Here is a 27,465-nt window from a genome sequence, read left to right as displayed (position 1 = left end):
GTTGCTGATGGGGTCTCAGTTGCCTCCTGTTGGAGACGTATTTGGTCAGCATCAATCAATCAACATTTGTTAAGCGCCTTTTACATGACAGGCACTAAGTGCTGGAGATACAAAAAATGGCAAGAAAAAGTCCCTGCCATCAAGTTGCTTACAGTCTAATGTTAACATGACATTAGGGAAGGACATGATGAATTAAGTGATTTCAGATGTCCACCAAGCCTGGTAGGTTCAGCCTTTTTGTGACTGGGGCTATTTAATGGCTTGCGGCCATCTCTAGTCATCATGATCTGTATCTTGCCACTGGATCCAGATGGCTCTGGAGGAGACATTGAGGTTGGTGACCTTCCACAACCTTCCCTCATTTAAGTCCAATTCACTTGTAAGTCATGGCATCATCTTCCTGATGTTGTGGTCTTATTTGAAAACAAAGGGAAAAAAAAAACATTCAATGGTTTAGGTGACCAAAGAAGCTGCATCAGGGAAGCTAGAGCAAACTGATGATTTTGTCTCCTTTTCAGGGAAAGCTAATTCCTATTGTTAGATGACAGAAAACATGGCCTGTGTCTATGCCTTCTTGGGGGTGGGGAGAAAGATGCTATATTAGGGAAACCAGGGCTGATCAGGTTCCAGAACCATCGTCTCCTTAGTACTATCATAACCCCATACATAGAATAAACTCTCTTCAGGTTGAAGCCCTTCCTTCTTTTGAGGCCTAACTTGGTTTGTCAGTCTTCCTTGAGCCCTCCTCATTCCTCCAACTCAAAAGCACTATTTGTCTCTTCATATTTCTCTTAGTATTTTTCCTGGACTATTTATTTATTTTTTCTTTTTGCTAAAATTAGAATGTTCTCCTTTTGTCAAAACGATTTGTTAAATTATGCTCTCCATTGTGAAATTTTAAGATCTTTGAGAACAGGTTTCATATTATTGCTGCCTTTTAACTGAATTAAATTCAATTTAGTAGACCCCCTTAATTTTACATTTGAGGATATTGGGCCCAAAGAGTTAAAATTAGAGCTAGTGCTCTTAATTCCCACCCAATATTCATTCTGTTATTATTTGTTGTTGCTCAGTTGTTTCAGTCCTGTCTGACTGTCTGTGACCCCATTTTGGGATTTTCTTGGCAGAGATACTGGAGTGGTTTGCCATTTCCTTCTCCAGCTTATTTTATAGATAAGGAACTGAGGTAAACAGTGATTTGTCCAGGGTCACACAGCTAGTAAGTGTCTGAGGCCAGACTTGAATTCAGGAAGATGAGGCTTCCTGATTCCAAGTCCAGTGCTCTATCCGCTGAACCACCTAACTGCCCCTTAATGTTCATTCTACCACACCACAAAACTCCCCATTTTGGGGTTTTCTTGGCAAAGATATGCAATAAATGTTTTTCATTAGGATGAAATTATGTTCATGTTTTGAATTATCTAAAAAATAAGCCATTAGTTATTAGCAGAGATATTGATTATATCTTCTTGTTCCTATTTCATACCATAATATGAAGGAAGACCAGAGTTTAAATTCAGCCTCAGACATTTAAAAGCTGTATGACCCTGGGCAAGTCCCTTAACCTTATCTGTTTACCTCAGTTTCCTCATCTGTGAAATAGGGACATACCTCCCAGGGTTGTTGTGGAAATCAAATGAGATAAGAATTGTAAAACACTTAGCATAATTCCTGGCACATAGTGAGTGCTACATAAATTTTAATTATTATTATTATTATCATACCATAATGTGAATTTATTTTAACCATTGCTGCTTAGAGACAATTATGTATCACATGGCTTAGACCACTGGACCTAAAATTTGGAAGACCTGAATTCAAACCTTCCCTCAGACACTAGCTGTGTGACTGTGAGCAAGTTATTTAACCTCTGTTAGCCTCAAGTGCAAAATGGAGGTAATGAAACTTACCTTTCAGCTGTGTTATGAGTATCAAGCAAGGTAATATTTTAAAGGTATTTAGCACAGAGCTTGGCACACAGAACACACTTAATAAATATTTGTTTCCTTTCCTTGTTTCTTCCTATTCAAGGAAGTTATTTCATCTCTAGATTGTTTCAAACGTTACCACCATATATGGCAAAAGGAGAAAGAAGACACCATTATAAAATTTTTAAGGAAAAAGCCCTCACTTTCTGAATTTGAATCTCAGATTCTCTATTTCCAATACTTAGAGCAGGAAATTAATGCTGAGCCTGAATACATCTGTGTAGGAGCTATTGCATTATACACAGGTAGGTAAACCTTCTTTTAGGTATTCATAGAAATTCAACAAATATTTTTTATCTCTTCATCTCTAGATGACTGTTTCTGAGAGCCTGGGTTTTCTTAAAGATTAACTTTCCTTTTATGAAATTCAGGCAGAAAGGTCTAGTTTGTAGGTTTTTATTTCTTTCCCTTATATACAATCAGCTATTCGAGAATGTGTAGAGATATAATGAATGCTTTGCTGCTATGCAGTGAAAATGAATGCTTATTTAGAGAAAGGGAACACATCTGATGTATTTGGTATTAAAATTGAGCTTTTTCAAAAAATAAAGACATAAAAAAACCTTGGAGGTTTATTTCTAAGGGCAATGGAAATTTGATGTGTAGTTTTTAGTATTTGACAATGTGCTTTGGGTTCTTATAAGGACAAGTGTTCTAAAAATATATAAATGAATATTTTAAGGACAAAAATATTTTTAGTCTGAATTTTTGAGAGCAAGAGTAAAAGGTATAAACCCACTATACTTTCATATATTTTTGGGTATCTATAGGACACAGAAGGAAAAAAGGAGGAAGAAGGGAAAAGGAGAGAAGTTTCTGTAAATGCCGAGTGTGAATGTAAATTAAATAGACTTTTGGTTTTAATATTTGGCAGCTGCTCTTCCAACTTTTCCAAAATGTATTGTGAATCTTATATTTTATAGCTGACCTGAAGATATCATTGACTGCAGAAACCAAGGCGTGGATGATTGACATAGGCCGTCATTGTAACAAGAAATATAAAAGTGAGATGGAGAATGTTTTTACTTTGGTTGAAGAACTCAATAAAAAATTAAATCGTCAGATTAAAGACTTGGATGATATCAGGATAGCAATGGCTGCGCTTAAAGAAATCAGAGAGCAGCAAATTCCCATAGACTTTCAAGTTGGCCCTATTGAGGTAACTAACAAGAATAAGAGTAATTTTGTTATTAGCATATCTGGACAGCTATTTATTTGATTCTCAATAGTTTTGTGCTAATTTGACCTGAAAGAGATAGAAATTGCCCTTTGTTCTACTTATGAAGAAAAGAGGCACAAGACACATAAATAGTATAAATGATATTTGAGGGGGAACTATGTTTAGTAGTAGTAGTAATCTAGTAGTTACTACGGATTAATTTATATACTTTTAAGTAATAAAAATAAATTTCCTTAAATTAGATGATAATTAAATCTTTAATTACAATAGGCTTTATTCCCAATAAGCCTGATAGTTCATAATTCTCTTGACTAAAAGATATTACTTTTCTGTAGTTGTTTTTTAGGGATATGAAAATAATAGCTCTGTGTGTGTGTGTGTGTGTGTGTGTGTGTGTGTGTGTGTGAACCTTGATGAAGATATTTTATCAAAAGTGGTCTAAAGGATCCATTATTTTAAATCAAAGCAATAAAAATTGCAATTGTTGTATAATTTAGTAACACTAGACTTACCACCAAGTTGTTAGCTACATTATTGAATCCACCTAATGATCAGGATGGACAATGTCCTCACAATTCCTGAATTCCACTTTAGGGAAGTATCCTGACAGAGATTTCTGGTTTTCCTTTTCCTCAGTTCCCTTAAACCCTGAAACAATTGATGTCATAAATCTCTAAAGTGGACTAGAGAATCTCATAAGACATGTCATGCCTTGGAGGATGAGTTAAATGGCAAAAGATTTTTATTGTATAAACTCTAGGTGGTGCGGTAGAAGGCAGAACTTCTCTCTTCATTTCCTTCTTGCAGCAGAAATGGTGAAGGGCTGATTTTCCTCTGACCATATATTTTCCTGAGTGTGGGGCTGCCTCAGTGGTGAGACTACATATACTTCTGTTCCCTAGCCATTCCTTGGACAATTCAAATTGCCCAAACCACCCTAGTTCAATGTATCCAGCCTTTTAGACGTCAGAGATAAACTGGTGATTTTCAATATAGGCATTGCAGGGATGCTCCTGCAACTTTGTAGAATTTTAAAAATTACCAATTCTTAATACTGGTTATTAGTGAAATTTAATACCCAGAACCCCTGGATCAGTGCTATGTCTGATTACTGGAACAAATTTAACTCTTCTGATCTAATATTTCTTTATGTGTAGATTTCAAGTAGCCCCTATCCCTTCCATTAATACCCTTTGTGATCTACACTGTATAATTAGGCCATAGACAACATTTCATAAATCATCAAACTTTTTGGTGGGGTGAAAGGAAACAGGATAAACAACATGGGAAATAAAGCATGGTGAAAAAAATTAGGAACATAAATCAGGTGAGCCCAGTTGAAGTAGGGAGAGGGGAGATGGAGAGAAAGAAGTTTTCCATACTTCTAAAACAAATGGGAGTTCACCAGGATAAGTCCAAATTCTGTGATCCCTGGGGTGGCAGGTGAGGGTAGGCCTGAGACTAGCCTGCCACACTCAGTTCCCAGTCCTGGAGTAAATACTGAAAGATATCCTTAGGTGCCTGATTCTTATAACACTCTCATTAAGATCTACTTCTGTAGATTCTGCCTAGCTATATCCCCTTCTCATTATGTCTCTTATCCTTTGACTTTCCAACTGCGTTTTAAATCTCCCCAAGTGTGGCTTTGAAATTGAATGTCTGTGAATTCCAGTTTTCCCCAGGGCATCAAAATGCAGATCTCAAGATGCTTAGGTGGTGCCTGGATGCCTACTTTTTTGCCTGCAAAAGTGTCCCTTTTCCTGTTCCCTCCTCTATGTATGCTACATTCACATACTTTCATTTTTTCATTCTTTCATTTTTTTCCTGTTCATTGAATTTGGTAGCAAGAGCAGGACTTAGTTACATATGTTGTCTGTTTCTGGCTCTTAATGGTTAAAGTTTACTAGTAGTAGTATACTAGTAGTAAAGTATACTACATCCTTGGTGTAATTTCTTTCTATCATAATTTTATTGAGGAAATGTTTTTATGCTTTGATATATGTAACTCGTGATGCTTTTTTTTTTTTTTGGTCTGTAGGAATCCTATGCTCTGCTTAACAAATATGGACTCTTGGTGGCAAAGGAGGAAATGGAAAAAGTTGATACTCTGCGTTATACTTGGGAGAAGATTTTGGCCCGATCAAGTGAAGTTCAGCATGAATTATTCACATTGCAGCCAAATTTCAGAAGAGAACTTATTAGTACTGTAGAAACTTTTGTTGAAGAGTGTAATCAGTTCTATTCAGACTATGAAATGGTACTAAACTAATTTTCTATGTATGTATTTATTAGGAAAGGGAGATTTTTTTTCCCAAAAAGGATTGCTATTTTAAAATAATGAGTCTTAAAATCTATACCATAAAGGATTCTTTCTGCCTTAAGTTTCTATAATTTTTTTTCTTTAGGATTAGATTTAATTAACATTCCTCCATAAATTTAATTTCTTTTTATTTTGACCTTGAGAAGTCTAAAGGGATTAAAAATGAGTTTTACTATAGAATTTCAACATACTGTCTGCCTTTTATCACTTAGGTCATGGAAGACATTGGAGAGTTTTCCGAAAAGTATATGGAAAAAGTTTTGGCAGCAATGTTTCTTTTAATAGGATTGAATATTCTGTTCTATGTCAGCCCCTTCCTTTCCTATACCTTCAAGTTCCAATGAATATGTGAAGCAGAGCGTAATATTTCTGAACCCTATTTGACACTGGGCTAAAAACTACAGAGCTTATTATGAGTGATGTGTTAGAAAAAATGATGCATGTTCTAGTACAATGGAGAGACAAGAACCTGTGACGTTCTGTTGTCTTTGTTTCTCAGTTCAAAACTGTATTTGTCTTTTTTTTAAAGAAAAAAACCAGAATAGTCCATGTCTTTCCCATCTCCCTTCCCATTTATGTTGCAAAGATCACTTCCCAGAAAAGAGGAAGTAATATGCACTTTAAATTTTAAGCTTTCTTAGGTAAAGTAATAGTAATGCTAATTTTATTCCTTTTACTGTAAGCATGATCCAAATATTATGTTCCTTAAAATAAAAACTGAAAGCATAGAACAGTATTAAATGAAACCAAGGCTTCTTCTAATGCTTGACATTTTCTTATATAAATAGCATACATTATTAACTGTTTATCTTAACTGTGTTTCAGAATGGTCCAATGGCTGCTGGTCTAGAGCCCCAGGAAGCCAGTGATAGACTTATTATATTCCAGGTAATCTTTCTCATGTGTTTAGTGGTAGAAGAAAAAAGCCTATTGTATCTTAAGTCTTTTCAGTTGCACTCTATTTTTTAAACCAAGAAATAGAAGTAAAAGACTTTCTAATATTGTATGTGTATTGATCTGTGTAATATTATACATAATCTTGTTAAAATAATTTAAATTGTCAGTAATTAGAAAAGTAGACATGATATTTTTATATCATCTCTATTGTATGAATAAGCAAATAGAAATGATAAGTTATGTGAAGATGTATTTAAGTGAAAAGTGATTTTGGGGGCAGTTAATAATTAAATGTGGAAATATACGTGTACCTGTTACCAATGTACCAATGATGTACCTGTTAGCTAATGCCTTATTTTAGGTATGCCATAAGTTTTTTAAAATTTTCCTTGGAAATCATTTAAGCAGCTTTTCACTTATATTTTTGTTAGACTCGATTTGACAATGTATTTCGCAAATATGTCACTTTCACGGGAGGAGAAGAGCTTTTTGGGCTTCCTGTGACTCAGTATCCTCAGCTCCTTGAGATCAAGAAGCAGCTTAATCTCCTCCAGAAAATCTACAGCTTGTACAACAGTGTCATTAACACTGTCAACGGATATTATGATATGCTTTGGTCAGAAGTGAATACTGAAAAAATAAACAATGACCTTCTAGAATTCCAGAACAGGTGAGGAATGACAACAGTTTGACATGTATGCCACAAGAGCCCCTAGAGTTCTTAAACTTTAATGACTTTCTTCTTAAATCATGTTTTCTTTCCATCTTTTTTTAATAACAGATTTTTGAGAAGCATTTTTTATTGTACCATTGTCAAAACAATCATCAAACAGTATTTATTTCATTATCTCCATATGAATGGTGAATCTTTTAAACTTGAATGAAATATTTCAATTTTTTTCAACACTTTGTCTTCATTTAAATAAACTTTTCAAATATTAGAAATCCATGTTAAAAGATCTGTTAACATGATAAGAATTTATAGATTCTCCTACATATTTATACAATGTTATAATAAGGATGGATGAATAGGTATTTATTAAATGCTAACAATCAAATAGTATACTGGGGACACACATACACAAGTCAGATATTTTCTAATTGGAGAGGACCCACCATATATTTGGATATATACACAAATATATATATATATATATATACACATATATATATATATATATATATATATGTAATTGTGTATATGTGAATGTACATGTATATGTACATACACACTACATATACAGTACACATGTAAATACATATACACATACATGTACACATACAAATACATACATACACACATACATATATATATATGTATGTGTGTATGTATGTGTGTGTATATATATGTGTGTATGTGTATATATATATATTTCTGATGAGATGAACTTCGGAAGTCAAATGATATCTTCCAGAGACATTGGTACTATTAATTTCATTTGTAATTAGAGCTAGAGATGGAAATGAAAATGGGGAGGGTTACAGGCAGGAGTATTCTCAGTATAAATCATAATGGAAATCATCCGTTAAAATCAGTACCATAAAGGATATTTTCTTCCTTGAGGCTCTATCATTTTATAGGATTAAACTTAATTAATACTCCCCCATAAATCTCATTTCTTTTCATTTTGACCTTGAGCAATCTAAAGATATTAAAAAGAGGTTTTATTATATAGAATTTCAATATATTGTCTACCTTTTATCACTTAAGTCATGGACAGAATAAGCAGTTATTAAGCACCTTCTGTGTGCCAAGCATTGTGCTAAGCACTTTACAAAAATTAACTCATTTAATCCTTACAACAATCCTAGGAGGTAGGTGCTATTATTAACCCCATTTTACATTTGAGGAAAAGGTAAAATGACTTGCCCAGGTCACACAGGTAGCTAGTGTCTGAGGCCTAGTTTGAACTCAGGTCTTAATTCTAGGCCCATCACTTTATTGTACCACCTAGCCCCCGACATATACTTTAAATTGTGAAGACATGCTGTTAGGTAAACTTTATGCTGTTTAAGGCTTATAAAACACTTCCTTAACAACTACCCTGAGACACTGGAAGTGCAAATGTTAGATTTGGAAGAGGCATCAGAGGTCATCTAATCCAGGCCATACCTGAATAAAATCTCTTCTATGGCATCCCTAGCAAGTGATCTCACCGTATTTATTTTTTGATACTTCTAATTGTTAGAGCGTCTTCCCTTAAATTGAGCTTACATTTACCTTTCTGTAATTTTCACCCATTGTTCCTAGTTCTTTCTCCTTGGGCCAAGTACAACAAACTGAATCCTTAGTTCATGTGAGAGAACTTCAGATAGTTGAAGGTAGTGGTTACATGTGCCCACTATTTCTTCTCATTCTAACTGAATCTCCATTTTATAAATAAGGAATCTATAGCTCAGAGAGAGATTAGGTGGCTTGCCTAGGGTCATATAACTAGTAAATATCGGAGCAAAGAATTGGACCTAAGCCATCTGACTCCAAGTCTAACACAGTTTCATTATAACATACTGCCTCATGTGGCCTTTGGGATGGGATTGGGAAAGAGTAGCCATTTCATCCTACTTGACACACTCAGGTGTACAAGGTCCTAGTATCTTTCTAAAAATAATTCCTTGGAAAAAGTCATTCCAATCATTATCTTGGTTTCCTTCTATGAAGACTGGTCCTCTGTAACATATAGTCTTAGTAATGTAATGCCACATTTGTTATGACAGAGCCAAATTAGTGCATATGTAATGCATATAAGGCCTACCTAAAGTCATAATCTGCTCTGTGAAAAGGCATTAGATAAAACAAAGTGATTAGGACAGTTGATTCCACAGGAACAAAGTCCTAAATGGGTGAATGACCAAATGATAATGTAGTTGGTTTTCTTGGATATTGGGACTTTTGTATTAAGGTAATTATTGTGAAATGGCTATGATTAGAGCAGTGTCATTCAGGGCATACCTCTAGATAATTGTAAATCTGGATTTAGTGTAGTTTTCCTTGCTAGCTATAAAAAGATGAGATGGAAATAAAAATAGGTCAGACATGTTTAGTCTTCTCTACTGGTTTTCTCTTATAGGTGCCGTAAACTTCCTCGTGCTTTGAAGGACTGGCAAGCTTTTCTGGACCTAAAGAAGACTATTGATGACTTCAATGAGTGTTGTCCACTGTTGGAACACATGTCAAATACAGCCATGATGGATCGACACTGGAAAAGGATTACAGCACTCACTGGCCATAGTTTTCATGTAGAGAATGAGACCTTCAAATTGAGAAACATCATGGATGCACCTCTTCTGAAATACAAAGAAGAAATAGAGGTATTTTTGGCAGGAAGTGATGTGAGATTGGGTGGGAAAATGGAATGTCTTTGCACATTTCTCAAATATAAAGTGTTGGATTGGCAAATGTAGCTAGGAAAATGAAAAAGAGAATAGTTTTATTGGGCAAATAAGCTTGTGCTTGAATTCTCAATTTAATCTTTGTTGCTAGTGGTACTTTCTAAGTATTAATTTGAATGAATTCAAACAGAAACTTACCACCTTCCACATACCATTATAGCATTATGGTTTACTAGAGAAACTACTAGATTTGTTTAGAATTATCTTCAATTTTTTTTTTACCCAACCCCCCCCCCCCATATTCTATTAGTTGCCAAACATTGTTGATTCTACCTCTATAACATTTCGTTTCTCTGAGTCTTTCTGTATACCTGTCTACCCCTTCCCCCACTTTCCGGTTTAGATCTTTATCATCCCTTGCCTATAATATTATGTAGACCTCCTGACTTGTTTTTATTCAAGTCTCTCCCCTCTAATGTATCCTTCCCATAGCTGACAAAGTGAAGTTCTTAATGTATTTCTGATTACTTCACTATTCAGAAACCTGTAGTATTCTCCTTCTTGTTTCTAGAATCCAATAAAAACTTCTCTTCTAGTTACTTAAAGCCCTTCACAATTTGTCTCCAGCCTACCTTTTCACACTTATACATTACTCCCTTTCACACTCTCTTTGGTCCGGACAAAGAGACCTATCTGCTCTTTATCATGCAAAATTTTCTAACTACTGTTTCCTTGCATTTACACAAGTTGTCCCCCATACCTGGGATGTATTCCTTCCTTATTTTTGACTCTCAGTATCCCAAGATTACTTCAAAGCTCAGGTCAAATTATTCTAGATTACAGGAATTTTATATAATATTTTATAAATAGAAATTCCATAAATCATAAGTACGTGGTTAATTGCACCACAATTTTGGATTTGGAAGACTAAAATGTTTCCTGACATCTATATGCAAAAAAAAAAAAACCCAAACAAAAACTACCATTGCCTGAATAAATAGAGGATTATTTTAAAAAATAATTCAAGGATTCCATGTAGAAACATCATTCATGAATACCATAACCTCTATATATCATTAAATACCTACTGTGTACCAGATATTGTGCTAGGTGCTGGGGATACAAAGACAAAAATAAAATGGTACCTGCTCTCAAGGAGCTTACATTCTATCAGAAAAAAATGCATATATGTAAGTTTATTATACACATATTATATATAGATATTATATTCAAGGTAACTTGAGAAGCAGCATTTGCAGTTGAGGGGAGGAGGGAAATCACGAAAGGCCTCATGTAAGAGATATTGCTTGAGTTAAGTTTTAAAGAAAGCTAGGGATCCTAAGAAGCAGAGGAGATGGATCATATTCCAGAGAGACTATGCAAAGTCACTGAGATAGATGATGGAATTTTATATGTGAGTAATACCAAGAAGCTCAGTTTGATTGGATTGTAGAGTGTGTGAAGGGGAGCAGTGTATGATCAATCTCAAAAGTTTGGATCCATTTTGAAGAGGACTTTAATAACAAAAAGAGTTTTGTCCTAGAGACAATAGTGAGCCATTGTTACATTTAGAGGGAGTAGGGTGACTTTTTCAGACCTGTGTTTTCTGAGTATTGTCTTGCTAGTTATGTGGAAAAGGATGGATTTGAAGAGAGAATTGTGGCAGGGAAACCAGTTAGTCTATTGCAATCTTCCAGGAGAAAGATTAGGACCTGAAGGGCAGTCTTTTGCAAGAGTTCATTACCATCTAGTTTGATAATGATATCTCTTCAGTCATCTACATTTCATATCTTCTAAATTCCATCTGTCATTTCTAACCCCCACCTCACCTCTGAACTTTGGTCTTTGCTCTGCAACCATTCTGGGCTGTGATTGGCTAGCTTTCACATCTTCCCTGGATCTAAGCCTCTACCTCATTTTCCAGCCATCTTCGTGACTTGCTCCTGCTTCTGTACCCAGCCAAGGGCTTCCCTTATGTGTCTTCTTGTATTATGATATAAGCTCTTTGAGAGTAAGGATTGTTTCAATTTCTTATATTTGAATTACAGTGTTTAGCACAGTGCCTGACACATATGTACTTAATAAATGTGGACTCTCTCTCTCTCTCTCTCTCTCTCTCTCTCTCTCTCTCTCTCTCTCTCTCTCTCTCTCTCTGTCTGTCTCTTTCTCTCTGTCAGTTTGCCTCTCAGACTTAGATAGACTGGTCCTCAGATGAGAGACAAGCAATTCATTACAAGGCCCTATCTCAATACCTTTCCAGCTTGGTAGATACCTGCCACAATGTGTTTTAGCTTTAGAGAAACAGGGTCACCTCCTTGCTATGACTTCAATTGTGAATGGAAAATTTGTGATTTATTGAAAGTTTCAATTTTTTTTAAATGGGCATTTTCTATTTTGACAGGACATTTGTATCAGTGCAGTGAAGGAGAGGGACATTGAACAAAAACTGAAACAAGTAATTATTGAGTGGGACAACAAAACCTTTACATTTGCCAGTTTTAAAAACCGTGGTGAACTTCTCTTAAGAGGGGATAGTACAGCAGAAATTATAGCCAGCATGGAAGACAGCTTGATGATGCTGGGTTCCTTAATGAGTAACAGGTAACAAAGCCATTTTCTTTTCATGAGAGCTAAAAAATGGAAAAAAAACCAAACAATTTAAGGAAAATGAAAAACTTTTGTAAGCCCCTCCCAGATATCAAATATTTTTTGAATATTTCAAACAAACATTTATTTTAATGCTAACATCCGTATGCAAGTGTGCTTTCAAGTGACACTTCAGTTTGTGCCATTCTTATATCATTATCCTCCAGTGGCTGGATTCTCTGAAAGCCCCCTCTGAAAGCCCCTGGGGTGGGGGGGCATTTTTCCTTTCATTTTACAGTGGAGGAAACTTGAGCCTAGAGAGATGAAGAGATTTAGGTAAGATCACACAAATCAAAAGTTTGAGGCAGGATTTGAACCTTCTGACTCCCAAGCCAGTAGTCTTTCCTGACTATCACACTGTTTCCCTGAATGCTCCAGTTTTACATAAAAACCTTGTGTTGCCCCAAATTGATCTACTGGCTTGATTCCAGAGTGGGCATGAATTTTAGCGTCATCATCCAATATGGAAAATGTTTCAGCTAGTGGTCCTGAAAATGGAAAATATTACCATTCCATTTACTCGTTCATGAGAACATGAATCCAGAGGGGGAAAAAATCCTCTTTATTCAGATATACAAAATACTTTTGGTAAAAATTAATAACTTACCTTGATTTTTTAATGGTATAACAAATACATGTTGAATTATACAGACTACATATCTAGAACTATAGTATATTAGGGTCATAAACTATTTTAGTGATTATCCTTATCATTTCACAGATGAGGAAACTGAGGTTCAGAGAATATAAGTAATTTGGTCACATAGATGGCAAGTAGTTAAGTAAGGATGTGACTATCTTCTCTGACTCCAAGTCATTTTCCAAGCTGAGTTGCCTACAGCAGTTCACTTGATAACTTCAGATGGCTTTTATTTTTCTTTAGTAGTTCAACAACGGAGGAAGTCTGAGTCCCTGATTCGACTGATGCCAGAGGAAAAACAATTATTTCCTTTTTATCTTAAACATCTAAGTGTTTGACAACTATGCAAGGCAGCACTTCTCAAGCAAGCTATTTCCTCTGAAAATATTGAATTTGGTCTACTTAGGGTTTAAAGAATTGTTATTTTGGCTGCAAAAAGCAGGGAGTCCAAAAAGGACTAATAGGAGATAATATACTTGAGAAAGGAAAGCAAACCACGTCAGCTTTGGTTATTCAAGAATGGTCTATATCAGTGAACCTTCCTCCCTTCCCCCAAGTGATGATCTTCAATCCATAGAAAATAGTAAATTGAAGGCCATAGAAATTAAAATCAATTGACTAATTTCATGTTTTTGGAAAGAAGGGGGAAGAAAAGTATTTAAATTTATCTGATTTTAAAATTAAAACTAGAAAACATAAATTTAAAAAATATATAACATTATGTAAGTCAGGAGTTCTTAACCTGGGGTCCAGGGATGCCCAAGAAATTTGTGGTTATATTTCAGGGTGTCCTTGAACTTGAATAGGAAACATTATTGAATGGGACAACAAAACCTTCATATTTGCTTCTAACTGAAATTTAGCATATCTTTCAAAAAACTTTATTCTGAAAAAGTATCCATAGACTTCCCCTGAATGCCAAAAGGATCCATGATGCAAAAAAAAAAAGATTAAGAAACAGTTTAGGTTATATTTTAAATCTGATTTAAATACAATTAAGGAAGCTATAGATGGGAAGGAGAAAGGAAAGGAAAAGAAGGGAAAGGAATGGAAAGGAAAAGCAAAAGGACAATAAATCATTTGGAAGGAAGTAGATAGAAAAGCAGCCATCTAGTGGGTTTTAGAGAGTATTTATAAACTATTTGCTCTATTCATATAGTCCTGTTATGACTGTCTTTTGGGATGCTAATTAGTCGATCCCTTCTTTCAACTCTTCAGCTACTCTTTATTTTCAAACCTTTAGAGGCTGTATGCTGAAAGGCCCAAATTATTTTGTGGTATTATAGATACCACCTATGTTTCTCTAGCAGAAATGTTGAGTAATCCTCACTTTAAAACTCCATGCCAATATTCTCTGCCCAACTGTTAAAGGCTAGTGTTTTCTTCAAGCCGGTGTTTTCTTCAACTAGGTATCTATTTAATCATAGTCAATTATACTCTTGGCAGACTGAATTCCACAGAATAAACAAATTTTCTGAACAGAGTCCATATATTTAATAATATCATATTTAAAATGAAAATAGTCATGTTTAATAATGACTAGGAAGCATATGGACTTCTAGGGATCTCTAACAGCACAAAAATTACTTTATGCAAGGAATAAATATAATTTTTAACAGCAGCTCTAAAGAATCTAGATGCACAAGCATTCCTGTAAATAGAGTGGAATTAGATTACCTTGTGTATAATGACATGAGGTTATGAAGACCCAGTTTCAATGTGAGGGGGAGAGACAGAGAGAAAGAGTGAAGCAGACAGATTGCTTGATACTGCTACTTAATTCTCTGCCTACCAGGAAGAGTTCACTGTAACTGATTTTCCAAGCTCTCTGTGAGATTGAAGGGCGAATAGAAATAAGCTCCTTTCCAAGTAGGCTTTGCCTCAAGGGGGTCAAACTTGTAAACCATAAGCCACCTCCTCAGTTCAGCCATGACATGTGAGTTCTTATTTCCTGAGACTTATTGTTCTGTCTCAAGTTGAGTTGGGAAGGAGTGAATTATACTCCCCATTTCAAACAGGAGTATGGTACTTTGATAATATAAAATGATAGTTACATAAGAACCATATTAAGCTCACAGATTGAAGGTTTCCCACTCTGGTAAAAGGGCATGAAAGTCACTTGTAGAAAGATACCAGTGCACTGTATGCTACTGCTGAGTCCAAAGGCAAATTAGATGCATGAGCAAGTAAAAATTTTTTTTTACCTTTGGATTTGAGAAAAATATAGATTTAAAATATTTCTTCTTTTAGGTATAACATTCCATTCAAGGCACAGATTCAAAAATGGGTACAATACCTTTCCAACACAACTGACATCATTGAAAACTGGATGACAGTGCAGAACTTGTGGATTTATTTAGAAGCTGTCTTTGTGGGAGGAGACATCGCCAAACAGCTGCCGAAGGTTGTTGAAGTTTATGGTTTATTAGTTTTTTTGGTGACAGAAATATGAAATACTGAAAAACACCTTATAAAGAAAAGTAGCCAAGACTCATATCCGTTGACGTCCCTTTATCTTTTTGTGAGGTAGAGGAAGGAAAGGAGGAAGTGGAGAATATTGCATATTGGTAGAAGGTGGGAATGAAGGAAAATAACAAAGTAAGGAATAGTTGCATGACTGATCGTCAGAAAATGTTAATCTAGAATATAGAAGACTATGGAATTATGGAGACGTTATCTTGATGAAGTTATGGTAATTTATTCTTATAGAAGTAACATTTTAAAATAATGAAGGGTATGACACTTAATTGCATCTAGAATATAAAATTGTGGGTTGAAAATATACAAAAAAGATACTACCTCTCCCACATAAAACATATCAAGAGCATTTTTTTCCTCCTCAAATTGCTGTAATCAGGTTAAACATACATGGAGTGTATTTTGAGATGCTTAATTGTATTTTTTTAAAAAAGTTTTTCATTACATCTCAGTACATTCTTTTGAATTGTATATGAAATCAAAGTGTTTTTATAATACATTTGAAACTTAAAAACTTGAATGTAATTTTACCTTAGTATGGTATTTAATTTCCCTTCTTAATGTAAAAGAGATAGGATTAATCCAACCTGTTCCTGCTATCAGACCTTCGGATGGTAGGCAGACACAAGTGCTATAACATAATTGGCATATAAATTTAGGGTAGAATTTTGGTGATTGTTGTGTAAGGACCGTAGGCTGGGCTGGAATGATTTATTGATTCTTGAAGCCAATCATAACATAGAATAAATCCAGGAATAGTCCCCTTGTCCCCACTGTCCCATGCTACAGGAGGCAGAGTACAGTGGGTAGTGGCCAAAATGAATAGTAAGATGTGCTTTCTGGTCAAAGGCCCAGAACCACTGGGATCTTGTGTTTATATAAAATTTTAGGAAAAAGAGTTTGCTATGGTAGCTGCAGGGCAATGGATTCAGGAAACATGGAATAGTAGCAAAAGGACGGTCTCTAAAAATTAGCCAGAAAGACCTACTCAGGTTGAGGACTATAGATTTATAACTTTGTTGCATCAGTAAGCTGCTAAGAGTTTCAGCAGCCAGTCTTAACCAGAACTGGGTGGTTTAAACCAAAAGCATATCTGAGTTGTGTGGTAGGAGACGTTAGGACAGTAGGGTTATAGACTCTGCCTATTCATTCAGTGAAAAGATTCCACTACAAATGGTAAAGCAGTTTTGGCATTCATGAAAGGACGTGGTTCCATTTCTTCTTTGTAACTGTTGGAAGAAGAAAACTCCATTTTTTTTCCATACCCACTTACATAATTTCAAAGAATAAAAGAGGGTTTAATTTTTTTCTTTTGTGATTTTTTATTGTTTAAAATACTTTAAGTATTTTTTCAATTAAACATTTTCTTTCCCTTCAGTTGTACCTCAAATTGAACAAAAAAGTAAAACAGCCCCTCAATATATCATAGACAAGCAAATAAAATCCCCTCATTTATCACATCCAAAACTGTATGTCTCATTCTACATTTTGAGTGCTTCTTCATCTCATTGCCATAAAGTGGGTGACATGTTTTGTCATCAGCCTTCTGTAACCATAATTTGTCATTGCATTGATCAGACTTCTAATGCCTTTCAACATTGTTTTTCCTAATAATATTGTCATTGTATGAATTGTTCTTCTAGTTCTGCTCACTTTACTCTTTAAGTAGGTCTTTCCAATGTCCTCTGAAACTGTCTATTTCACCACCATCGTTTATGGTACAATAATATTCCATATTAATATAATATTCATATACTCTAATTTATTTAATTATTTCCCAATAGGTAGATAGTCCCTCAGTTTCCATTATATTAATACAAAAAGAACCATTATAAATATTTTCATACATATGGGTTCACTTCCTCTTTCTTGGATCTCTTTGTAGTTTAAGTTTAGTTGTGGTATCACTCATCCAAAAGTATATGGAGAGTTTAGTAATTTTGGAAGCACAGTACAAATTGTTTTCCAAAATGACTGAACCTTTTCACAGCTCCACCAATACTGCATTAGTGTGCCTGTTTTACCATAGCCTCCCCAAGCTTTCTTATTTTCCTGTTTTGTCTTCTGTACTAACCTGATGCATATGTATGATGAAATCCCAGAGTTGCTTTAATTGTAATTTCTCTAATTATTAGTGATTTGGAATATTTTTATATGATTATTGATAGCTTGGAATTATTTCTTTTCTTGAAAACTGCATGCTCATGTTCTTTGACCATTTATGTATTGGAGAGTTCTTATAAATTTGAATCAGTTCCTTTTATGTCTTGGATAGAAACCTTTACCACAGAAACCTGTAAAATTTTGCTCCCAGTTACTTGTTTATACCTAATTTCTGGATTTTTTCCCCAAAATTTCCAGTAGTTTTTACTGAACTGTAGATCTGTACCCCATTAACTGACTTTTTCAGATTTATCAAACACTATGCTATTGTATTTGCTTTCTTCTGTGTGTTGCATATCTAATATTTCCACTTCAAACTTCTCTATTTTTTAATCTGTAACAAATCGTTCTGATGAATATTGTATTGTAATATAGTTTAAGATCTGTTACTCAGACTTCCTTCCTTCCTACTTTTTCTTTCAACATTTCTGTTGAGATTCTTGACTTTTTGTTTTCCAGATGAATTTCATTATTATATTTTTTCTAACTCTACAAAAATAATTCTTTGATGTATTTGCATGTCAATTAATAAGTGAATAATTTAGGTTGAATTGTAACTTTTTATTGACAACTTTAAAATGAGCAATTAGCATTTTTTCTAATTATTTAGATCTGCATTTATTTCTGTAAAGAGAGTTTTGTTATTATATTCAGTTAGATAGATGCCAAATATTTTATATCTGTGATTATTTCTCTTCATCTCTCTTCTTGCTGGGCTTTGTTGGTAAAATAGAGGAATCTTCATGATTCATTTTACATATTGAAACTTTACTGAATTTGTTAATGCTATTAATTTTTAGATGACTTCTTTAGGTTTTCTAGATAGTCCAACAAATCATCTGTGAAAAGTGATAACATTGTTTCCTTGTTTCCTTTTTGCCTATATTTATTTCCTAACTTTTTTCCTTATTGCTATAGCTAACATTACTACCTCTATTAAATAGTAATGGTGATAATGGACATGATTGCTTTACCTGAACTATTTGGAAACCTCTAATTATTTTCTATTACATATCATGTTTGCCCTTGATTTTTGTTGGGTAATATTTATCGTATTAAAGGAAAGCCCATTTCTTACTATGCTTTCTAGTGTTTTTATTTTTTAACAGAAATGGATGTTGAATTTTTTGAAAAACCTCTTCAGCATCTATTGATATAAACACCTATTTTTAAAAGAATAAGTTTTGCTATTAGTATTGTTTTTAAAAATATTTGTCCTTATATTGCAATAACCCTGTATTATTTTATAAATCCCACATGATTGTGGTTAATAATGTTTTAAATATTTTGTCATAGACTATTTGCTAATATTTTATTTAAGATTTTCCATCATTGTGTATTAGGGATATTAGTCCATATTTTTTTTTCTTATTTCTCTCTAGTTTATATATCAATATTGTATTTCTATTGTAAGAAGAGTTTGGAAAGATCCTTTTCCTACTTTTTCACGCAATTTAGATAATATTGGAATTAAGTGGTCTCTGAATATTTGATAGAATTCGTTTGCAAATTTATATGATCCTGAGATTTTTTTTCCTCCCCATTGAGACTTCATTGATGACTTGTTCAATATCTTTTTCTGATAGTGGTGTCTTTAAATAATTGATGTCTTCTGTTATTCAGAGTATTTTATCTTTTTGAAAGAATTCTTCCATTTCTTGTGTTACAAATTTTGTTGAATAGTGATTTCTGAGAGTATTCTTTATTTCCTCTATAATTGCTATGAATTCTCTTCTTTCATTTTTAACAGGAACACTTTGATTTCTCTCTGTCTTTTTAAATCAGAATTACTAACTGTTAATCTATTTTATTAATTGAGGAAAGAACTTCAGGTTATCATCAATTCAATGGATTTTTGCACTTAATTTTGTTAATCCTGTCCTTCATTTTCAGAATTTCTACTTTGCTGTTTTTTTCCATTTTTTAAAAGTGTTATGCCTGATGTGCTAGTTTGTTCTTTCTCCCTTTTATTGATGAAAATATTTACTCATGCATGTTTTCTACCTCTAAAGACTGCTTTAGCTACATCCATACATTTGGTACGTTATTTCATTGTCATTTGCTTTTATGAAATTGTCTATTGTTTCTCTGATTTATTCTTTGACATACCAGTTCTTTAAGATTAAGTTAGTTTCCCAATTAATTTGTAATTAATTCTTTAAAGGACCTTTGGGGAATAGAATTTTTATTGTGTTGTGAATGGCAAAAATGCATTTTTACATTTTAGGTGATGTTCTTATGTAGTCAATTTTTGTAAAGGTATCATGCATGACTGGGAAATCTGTAAACTCTTTTTGTTGTCATTCAGTAAGTGACAGATCAATTACCTCTAGTTTTTCTTTTTTTTATTCTAACTTTTCTAATGTTCTATTCAGGTCCTTAACTTTTCCCTCACTGTAATCCCAACCCCTCCCTCTTCTGATTATGTAGGTTTACAATGTCTGTAATGAGGTCTCTAACTATTATAGTTTTAACATCTCTTTCTCCCTGTAATTTGATTAAATTTCCCTATAAATATTTAGATGCTATTGCTTTTGGGTACAGATATATTACATATTTAAATTTATTCGTTATCTTTATTGTCTTTAAGCTAAATGTAGCTTCCCTGCTTACCTCTTTTTTATTGCCTACATTTATTATAGACTTATCTAAGATAATTATAGCTAGTTCTGCTTTTTTGACCCTGAAGCATAGTAGATTCTCTCTCATTTCAATTCTGTGTGCATCTTACATTTCAAGTTTGTTTCATTTAAACAATATTTTTTTTGGGGGGGTTGTTTTCTAAGCCATTCGGCTCTCCTTTTCTTTTTTATAAATGAATTCATCCTATTTATTTTTACAGTTTGTAATTGCTAATTATCTTTTTTTCTCCCATTCTATTCTCTTGCTCTTTATCTTCTCTTTGCTCCTATACCCTTCTTTTCAAATTAGAAGATGATAACAAAAGGTGTTTGCCTAACACTATTAGTTGTAAATGAAGCAGTTGACTCCTATCATGTTGTTACTATTCTCTTTCCATTGCCCTGCCTTGATCTCACTTTGTTACTCTTTATTACTTTCCTTTTTTTTTTTTTAGCTTTCATACATCTTCCCTCCTCTGATGCTGGTTGTTTTACTTATGATTTTTTTTCTTTTACCTATGCTGCCTTCTTTTTTTATATTTCCCATTCCTTTTTCCTGTCCTCTGCCATTTCCCTATTGAACTTTATTTCTATATTGCAGTCTTTGTGTGTGGGTTTGTGTAATTATGTTCAACCATATTTTGGTTCAGATGAAAATGAAGTTAATGGTGTAATGAAGAACATTATTTTACCATTTAGGTAGTAGGACCCTTTAGGCCATGGAAAGCAGAAGTTGCTGCTTAATCTTGCCCTAGACCTCTTTCCTCCTAAATCTAAACAATAGTGAAATGTACTCTTGCATAGCTTAAGCACAGCCCATACCTCCAACACAAATGGATACGAAAACTTGCAATATAATGGCTCTAGATAATTATGTTTATACCAGAAACCAGGACACCTGGTCTGGTTTGTGTGATCTCTGAGCTGTAATGATGGAGTGCTCGGATGCTTGTGCTTATACTTTTGCCCCCAAAATGCCTCCCTAGTCTCAGAAACACTATCTCTGACAACCACTTCCCAGCCCAAGGACACTGTGCTTAGCAGTATTCATGCATGGGCCTCAGCACGACCCTTATCTGGCTGCTCAGGCCCCAGCTCTCAGATCATATCTCTGGAAGCCTCCATTGTGAGAAAGTTTTTTCCTTTGTTGCAGAGCATTATCGTGTCTAGACAGAGGGAGAGGGGTGTCCTTGACCAGCCCAAAAATTCTTCCTCTTGCCAGACTTCAAAGATCCATCCCCCTCCCTGTCCTGTATACTCCCTATATAAACCCTAGCTCGACCACTGATGGGGGCTGCTTGATTTGGATGTGAATACCACTGGCAGCTGTGTGTTAATAAAATCCACAATTTAAATTAGTCTGGGTCTAACTTGCTAATTTCTCTGTATAACAATGGGATGCCTGTTTCCTCCATCCCTCCAACTTATACCCTTCATCTTATGCCCTCTTTTATGTGAAGTAATAATCTCCCTCTCATTCTTCCTAGTTTCTTCCCCACTATAGTTCTCTACCACTCCCATTGCTGTTTTTTCCCAAGACCATCCAAAGAGAACACATCACCCACAGACTCTCTGTCATTCTTGTTTCCTATTTCTTTATTACTCTTAAGGATTCAAAAAAGACATTTGTTTCTTGTGTCCTTATTACCAGGTGATCAATCCATCCCAATACAATCCCTTCCAATTGAACCGAAGTATGTGCCTGTCTATATGTCTCAATCCTTCATTTTCATTTTACACTATCTGCTCAGGTCATACCTTTTCATCAGGAATGCCTGGACAGTCTTTATTTCATTAAAGATCCATTTTTTTCCTTATAGGATTATACTTTCTAGATAGGTTATTCTTGTTTCTAAGCTTCTATTTTTTTTGGCTTTTTGGGATATCATATTCCAAGCATTCCTGTATTTTAGAAAGGTAGGTGTTAAAGCTTTTGCAATCCTGACAACAGCCCTTTGGTACAAGAAATCTTCATTTTTGGCTTTTTGCAATGTTTACTTTGACATGAAAGCTATGGATTTTGGTGTTCATGTTCCTGAGAGACTTTTATTTTGGGATTTCTTTTAAGAGGCAACTAGTAGATTGTTTCTATTCTCACTGTCCTCTTTTTCTAAGCAATCTAAATCATGTTCATTCATGATTTTTTGATATATGGTATCCATTTTTTCTTTTAGTCATGATTTTTAGATGGTCTGATTATGCTTAGGTTATAAACCTGTTTTATAGGTCTCTTGTTTTTGATATTATATTACAGACATTTCTATTTTTTCAATCTATTGATTGATTTTGTTTTAATATTGCTTGTCCTATTGAGCTTTTATTTTCTGTTCAGCTTATTTAATTTTCAGGGCATTAAGTCCTTGAGTAAGATTTCTTATCTTCTAAAGTATCATTTCTCCCTGACATTCTTTCCTCCCTTGATATTTTATTTTCTATTTCTTGTTTCATTTCTGGAAGATAGATTTAAAAGAAGTACGGAGAATGGCCTATGAAAAAGGCTATAATTATTTTCGTGCTAAGAAAATTTGTGTCACTTAGTGGGTGAGTGGATGATGAATAATGCCAATAACTAGCATTCCTGTTATAGTCAAAGGTTCAAAAAGTGCCTTATATGCATTTTCTAATTTGATTCTTAAAATCACTCCTTAAGAGGTAGTATAATGGCTAGAGTTCTGGATTTGACATCAGCAGCATTTGAGTTTGAATCTTGTCTTAGATAATTATTAGCTGTATGACCCTGGATAAGTTGCTTGGATTCTTTTGGTCTCATTTTCCTTATCTGTAAAATGAAGAAAATAGCATCTACCTTATAAGGCTGTTAAGTAAATATCAAATGAGATTTCCTATACATATGTTGATATAAACATATTATATATGGTATATGGTTACCTATATATAATATGATTGGAGAAACTTAAATCATCATATAAAAACTAGCTATTATTATTATTGTTATAGCGCACGTATATAATCTTTGTTTTCCTGATAAAGAAACTGGTTCAGAGGGGCTAATAATTTGTCTACCAAAGGTCACAATGCTAATTAGTAATAGCTAAAACTTATATAACAGTTTAGGTTTGCAAAATGCTCTGATATATATTATCTCATTTGAATCTTAAATAACCCTGTGAAATAGATACTATTATTGTATCAGTTTTAAAGAAGATGAAGCTTAGGCTAAATAAGGTCTAAGTGATTTATTCATGGTTACACAGATATTAAGTCATTATTGAAACACAGCTTCCTGACTCCAAGTCCAACATTTTATTCACTATAACACTTAGCTACTACGTGTGTAGTAAAGCCATGCTTGAATTCAAGTTTTTTGACTTGCTTTCTAGTGTTCTAACTCTTATATGAAACTACCAAGGAGTGTGAGAGTGAGATAAATGTAGAAGATGATATAGCATGGTGAGGAAAAACAGGTGGAGACTGACATGGAGTAATAAAGAAGAGATCACTACCCTACTACCAGAAAGGGAGTGATGTGCTTCTTACCAAATATACTGAGGATATTAGGATAACAGATTTATAGTAGGAAGGGACCCTTTTTACTCTCCTATTTCACAAACAGAGAGATCCATGAAGTTGGGTGTACTTTCTAAACAAACAAAAGTATTTAGAAACATTAACTTTGACAAGATGTATAAGATGCTATAGAAATTGCTTTCTACAGTTGTGTAAATTCACTTTCTTTCTTTTTTAAATACCAATAGGAAGCCAAGTGTTTTTCCAATATAGATAAATCCTGGGTGAAGATCATGACACGGGCACGTGATATGCCAAATGTAGTACAGTGTTGTGTTGGAGATGAAACCATGGGGCAGCTATTGCCACATTTATTAGATCAACTGGAAATCTGTCAGAAATCACTTACTGGGTAAGACTTATAGTACAAGTTAACCTTGATAGGATGAGGATAACCTGAGAACTGGAAAGTTCTAAGGCCTTAAAAAAACCAGATAATTTCAATATGTCTTGATCATATGCTCAGGTGTTAAGTCTGACTTGAATTTTTTTAGTTATAGTATTAACATAGCATGCCAATATCTAGGTAATTCTAACATAATAATGGAACTGTTAGAGAGGTTAGTAGTAGTGGTTGGAGTTAGAAAGACTTGGGTTCAAGTTCTGCCTCGATGTCTACTCACTCTTTGACCATAGACAAGTCACTTGGCTTTCTAAGGCTATTGGAAAATTTTGAAGACTGTAATTGCAGCTAGATTGATGCTTTGCATCAGTTTAGGGAGTTTCCATATGAGGAATTCCTCAAGCTGATGAAAGCCAGGTGCAGGCCAACAACAACAAACAAACAAAAACCCTTATACCACACAATGAATGCCAAATTATATAGTGCAGACTTGGGTGCTTAATACGTGTTAAATAGGTATTTGTTGAATAATTTATTGATGCATTTGATCAACTAAAGAAAGCTGCCTTTCATCAAGCCTTTCAGAGGTGTAAGCTTGTGAGAAGATAGCTTCCCTGAAGGGGAAATGAAACAAATAGTTTGAAACCCTAATCTGTCTTCAGATGACTATAAATTCTGATCCTCTTGATATTTCTTTCATAGAATCATAAAAATGTAGGTCTTAGAGGCACAAGGGACCTTAAGCAGTCACATGTGTTTCAGATACCTCTTTGAAAAACATTCTCAGAAGGAGCAAAATATTTTATGATATACAGCTGAACATAGTGTATCTGAGTAAGACTGAATATTATCTGGCTATGCTTTAAGGATTACATGTAAATTATGATTAATGTAAGTATAAATATGCTAGTGTAATTAGAAGAGCAGTGAAATTGCTCCTGGCCTTTTACCATGATTAATCAAAATGAAATGATGCAGAAAATTAATTTTTTTTTGTTTGGAAATACTGTATAATAGTTGTGTTAAGAGACCTAGGGTGTTATAGACAATAGAGAACTGAACTCAGAGACAGGAAAATTTGGGTTCAAACTTGCCTTTGACACATCCTGGCTATGTGACCCATGCGGTTCTCAAAGATTATATGATGCAGAGAAGTTGCAATCTGCATGAGGGGAGAATGTTTTCTCACTGGGCTTTCTCAACACTGATGAAGTCAGGGGTCTGAGACTTAAAAAAGTGCCAAAACAGTTAAAATCTAAATATATCTTTGAATATTCAATTTTTTCTTTAGCCTTTTAAGTGACTCATAATTGCTTCACCATAATCAACAATTGAGAAATTTTGTGTTGGGTAATTTATTAATGATTTATATTCTTGGATGCAAACAGTGTCGCAGATAATCCCCAATTCATGTACATGTATTTTTGAGTTGTGTTTTTATACCGGTGGGTATGCCTGATGTTGTGAGAATTTACCTCGAAGAAAATAATCATGCTCCCACAGTGAGGATGGCAACTGAAAGATCTAGGAAGCTGTCCAACTCTCCTATCTTGTCATATGCTGAGATCTTACATCCGATGCCACCCCCTCAACACAGCAGCAAGATTCCTCACAGAGCAGGAACTCAATAAATATTTGGTGATAGATTGTAGAATCATAGAATCTTAGGGATAAGAGGAAACTCAAAAGGCACAGTGCTCTGCTTCCACCTGAAAAGTGAATTTCTTCCTTTTTATTCATAACAAGTGATAAACAATATTCTGTTTGAAAAATTCCAAGGACAAGGAACTTGCTACCTCATAAAGTAGTCTGGGCCATTTTTAGATCTGATTTCTAGGAAGTTTTTTTAGTGTTGAGCCAAAATTTGCCTTTTTGCAACTTCCCAGAATCTCAGAGTTGGAAGATAGTTCAGATGATGTCCACCTTGAACCCGGATATTCTTTTTTTTAAGGTTTTAAAGACAGTTATCCCTTCCATATTGTGACTTTTCCCATTGCAGTTTCAATATATTCTGGGTGAGCATAAGAAATTAAATGGGAATTTTTTGAGAGTTTTGCAGAAGCTGCAGATAACACGTGAAGGCCACCAGGTGACATAGAAAAAGCTTAGAAACTCAGAAATTCATAAAATATATGTATTGTATTACATAATATTAACATATTTTATCTTTTAATATTGTAAACAATCCATAAAAGAAAAAGAAGAAAAAATTCAGACTTCTTTGGTACAAATGGAGGGCTGAAAGTTTTTACATGGATTTTTCCAGATTTCAGGGGCACTGTCCCCTTACCCCCCGTGATATGGAAGGGATGACTGTACTCTTTCCTGATTCTCCCCCCAACTAACTGACCACTCTTTTTAGCCATCTTTCCCAGATCTCCATCCAGGTCATACCCAATAACTGTGGGTGTGATCCAAGGTTCTGTCTGGGGCCCTCTTCTTTTCTCCCTCCCTGCTATCTCACTTGTTGATCTTATCAGCTCCCATGAGTTCAATTATCATCTCTCTGGGGTTGATTTCCAGATTTGTATATCCAGCCCATATCTCTTTCCTGAAAGCCAGTCTCATATGACTACCTGCTTTTTAGATATCTCAAAGTAAATATTCCATGGCCTACTCAAACTCAACAAGTCCAAAATGGAGTTCATTTTTTCAAATACTCATGGAATATTCCTGAAATTCATCAAACTATAGGACACAAAACCTATGAAGTAAATTTAGAAAAGCAGAATTTAAAACATGTTACGTAAAACATAATCAGCTGAACTATTACAATGACGTTCTAATTGGTTTCTTTAACTTAAGTTCCTTTTCTACTCCCACTTTAATCTACCCTTAAATATCTGCAGAAGTGATTTTCCTAAAATATACAATTGACCATACAACCCTTCTTCTCAGTAAACACAAGCAACATCTAATTGCTTCTGGGATCAAATAGAAAATGCTCAGATTGGGGGACAGCCAGGTGGCACAGTGGATAGAGCACTGGCCCTGGATTCAGGAGGACCTGAGTTCAAATCTGACCTCTGACACATAACACTAGCTGTGTGACCCTGGGCAAGTCACTTAACCCCATTGCCTAGCCAAAAAAAAATATTCAGTTTGTATTTAAAGCTCTTTGTAATCTGGCCCATTCCAACCTGTTAGTGCCTTCCTTCTAAGATTATCTTCTATTTACAATAAATATATTTTATATATACATAGTCATTTGCATGTTATCTCCCCCCAGTAAAATGTGAGCTCCTTGAGAGCTGGGTCCATATTTTTGCCTTTCTTTGTATCCATAGCATTTAACATAGGTTGTGGCACACAGGAAGTACCAAAAAAACAA

General features: G+C 34.4%; 1 protein-coding gene across 3 annotated transcripts in view; it reads left to right on the top strand.

Annotated features, from left to right (window-relative positions):
* Positions 1–27,465, top strand: part of DNAH5 (dynein axonemal heavy chain 5) — a 383,566-nt gene that overhangs the window by 165,337 nt on the left and 190,764 nt on the right. For all 3 annotated transcript variants that reach the window (XM_021008643.2, XM_021008644.2, XM_021008641.2), the window contains exons 23-31: positions 2,032–2,233; positions 2,912–3,147; positions 5,207–5,425; positions 6,314–6,376; positions 6,817–7,055; positions 9,454–9,694; positions 12,117–12,316; positions 15,252–15,405; positions 23,980–24,143. In XM_021008643.2, coding sequence (XP_020864302.1) covers positions 2,032–2,233; positions 2,912–3,147; positions 5,207–5,425; positions 6,314–6,376; positions 6,817–7,055; positions 9,454–9,694; positions 12,117–12,316; positions 15,252–15,405; positions 23,980–24,143 — 1,718 coding nt within the window. The remainder of the gene's footprint in view (positions 1–2,031; positions 2,234–2,911; positions 3,148–5,206; positions 5,426–6,313; positions 6,377–6,816; positions 7,056–9,453; positions 9,695–12,116; positions 12,317–15,251; positions 15,406–23,979; positions 24,144–27,465) is intronic.

Source organism: Phascolarctos cinereus, unplaced genomic scaffold, assembly GCF_003287225.1.
Source record: "Phascolarctos cinereus isolate Bilbo 61053 unplaced genomic scaffold, phaCin_HiC Scaffold_4;HRSCAF=312, whole genome shotgun sequence".
In the NCBI taxonomy this organism is placed as follows: domain Eukaryota; kingdom Metazoa; phylum Chordata; class Mammalia; order Diprotodontia; family Phascolarctidae; genus Phascolarctos; species Phascolarctos cinereus.
Note: the sequence above shows the minus strand (reverse complement) of the source record. Positions and strands in the feature narration are given on the sequence as shown.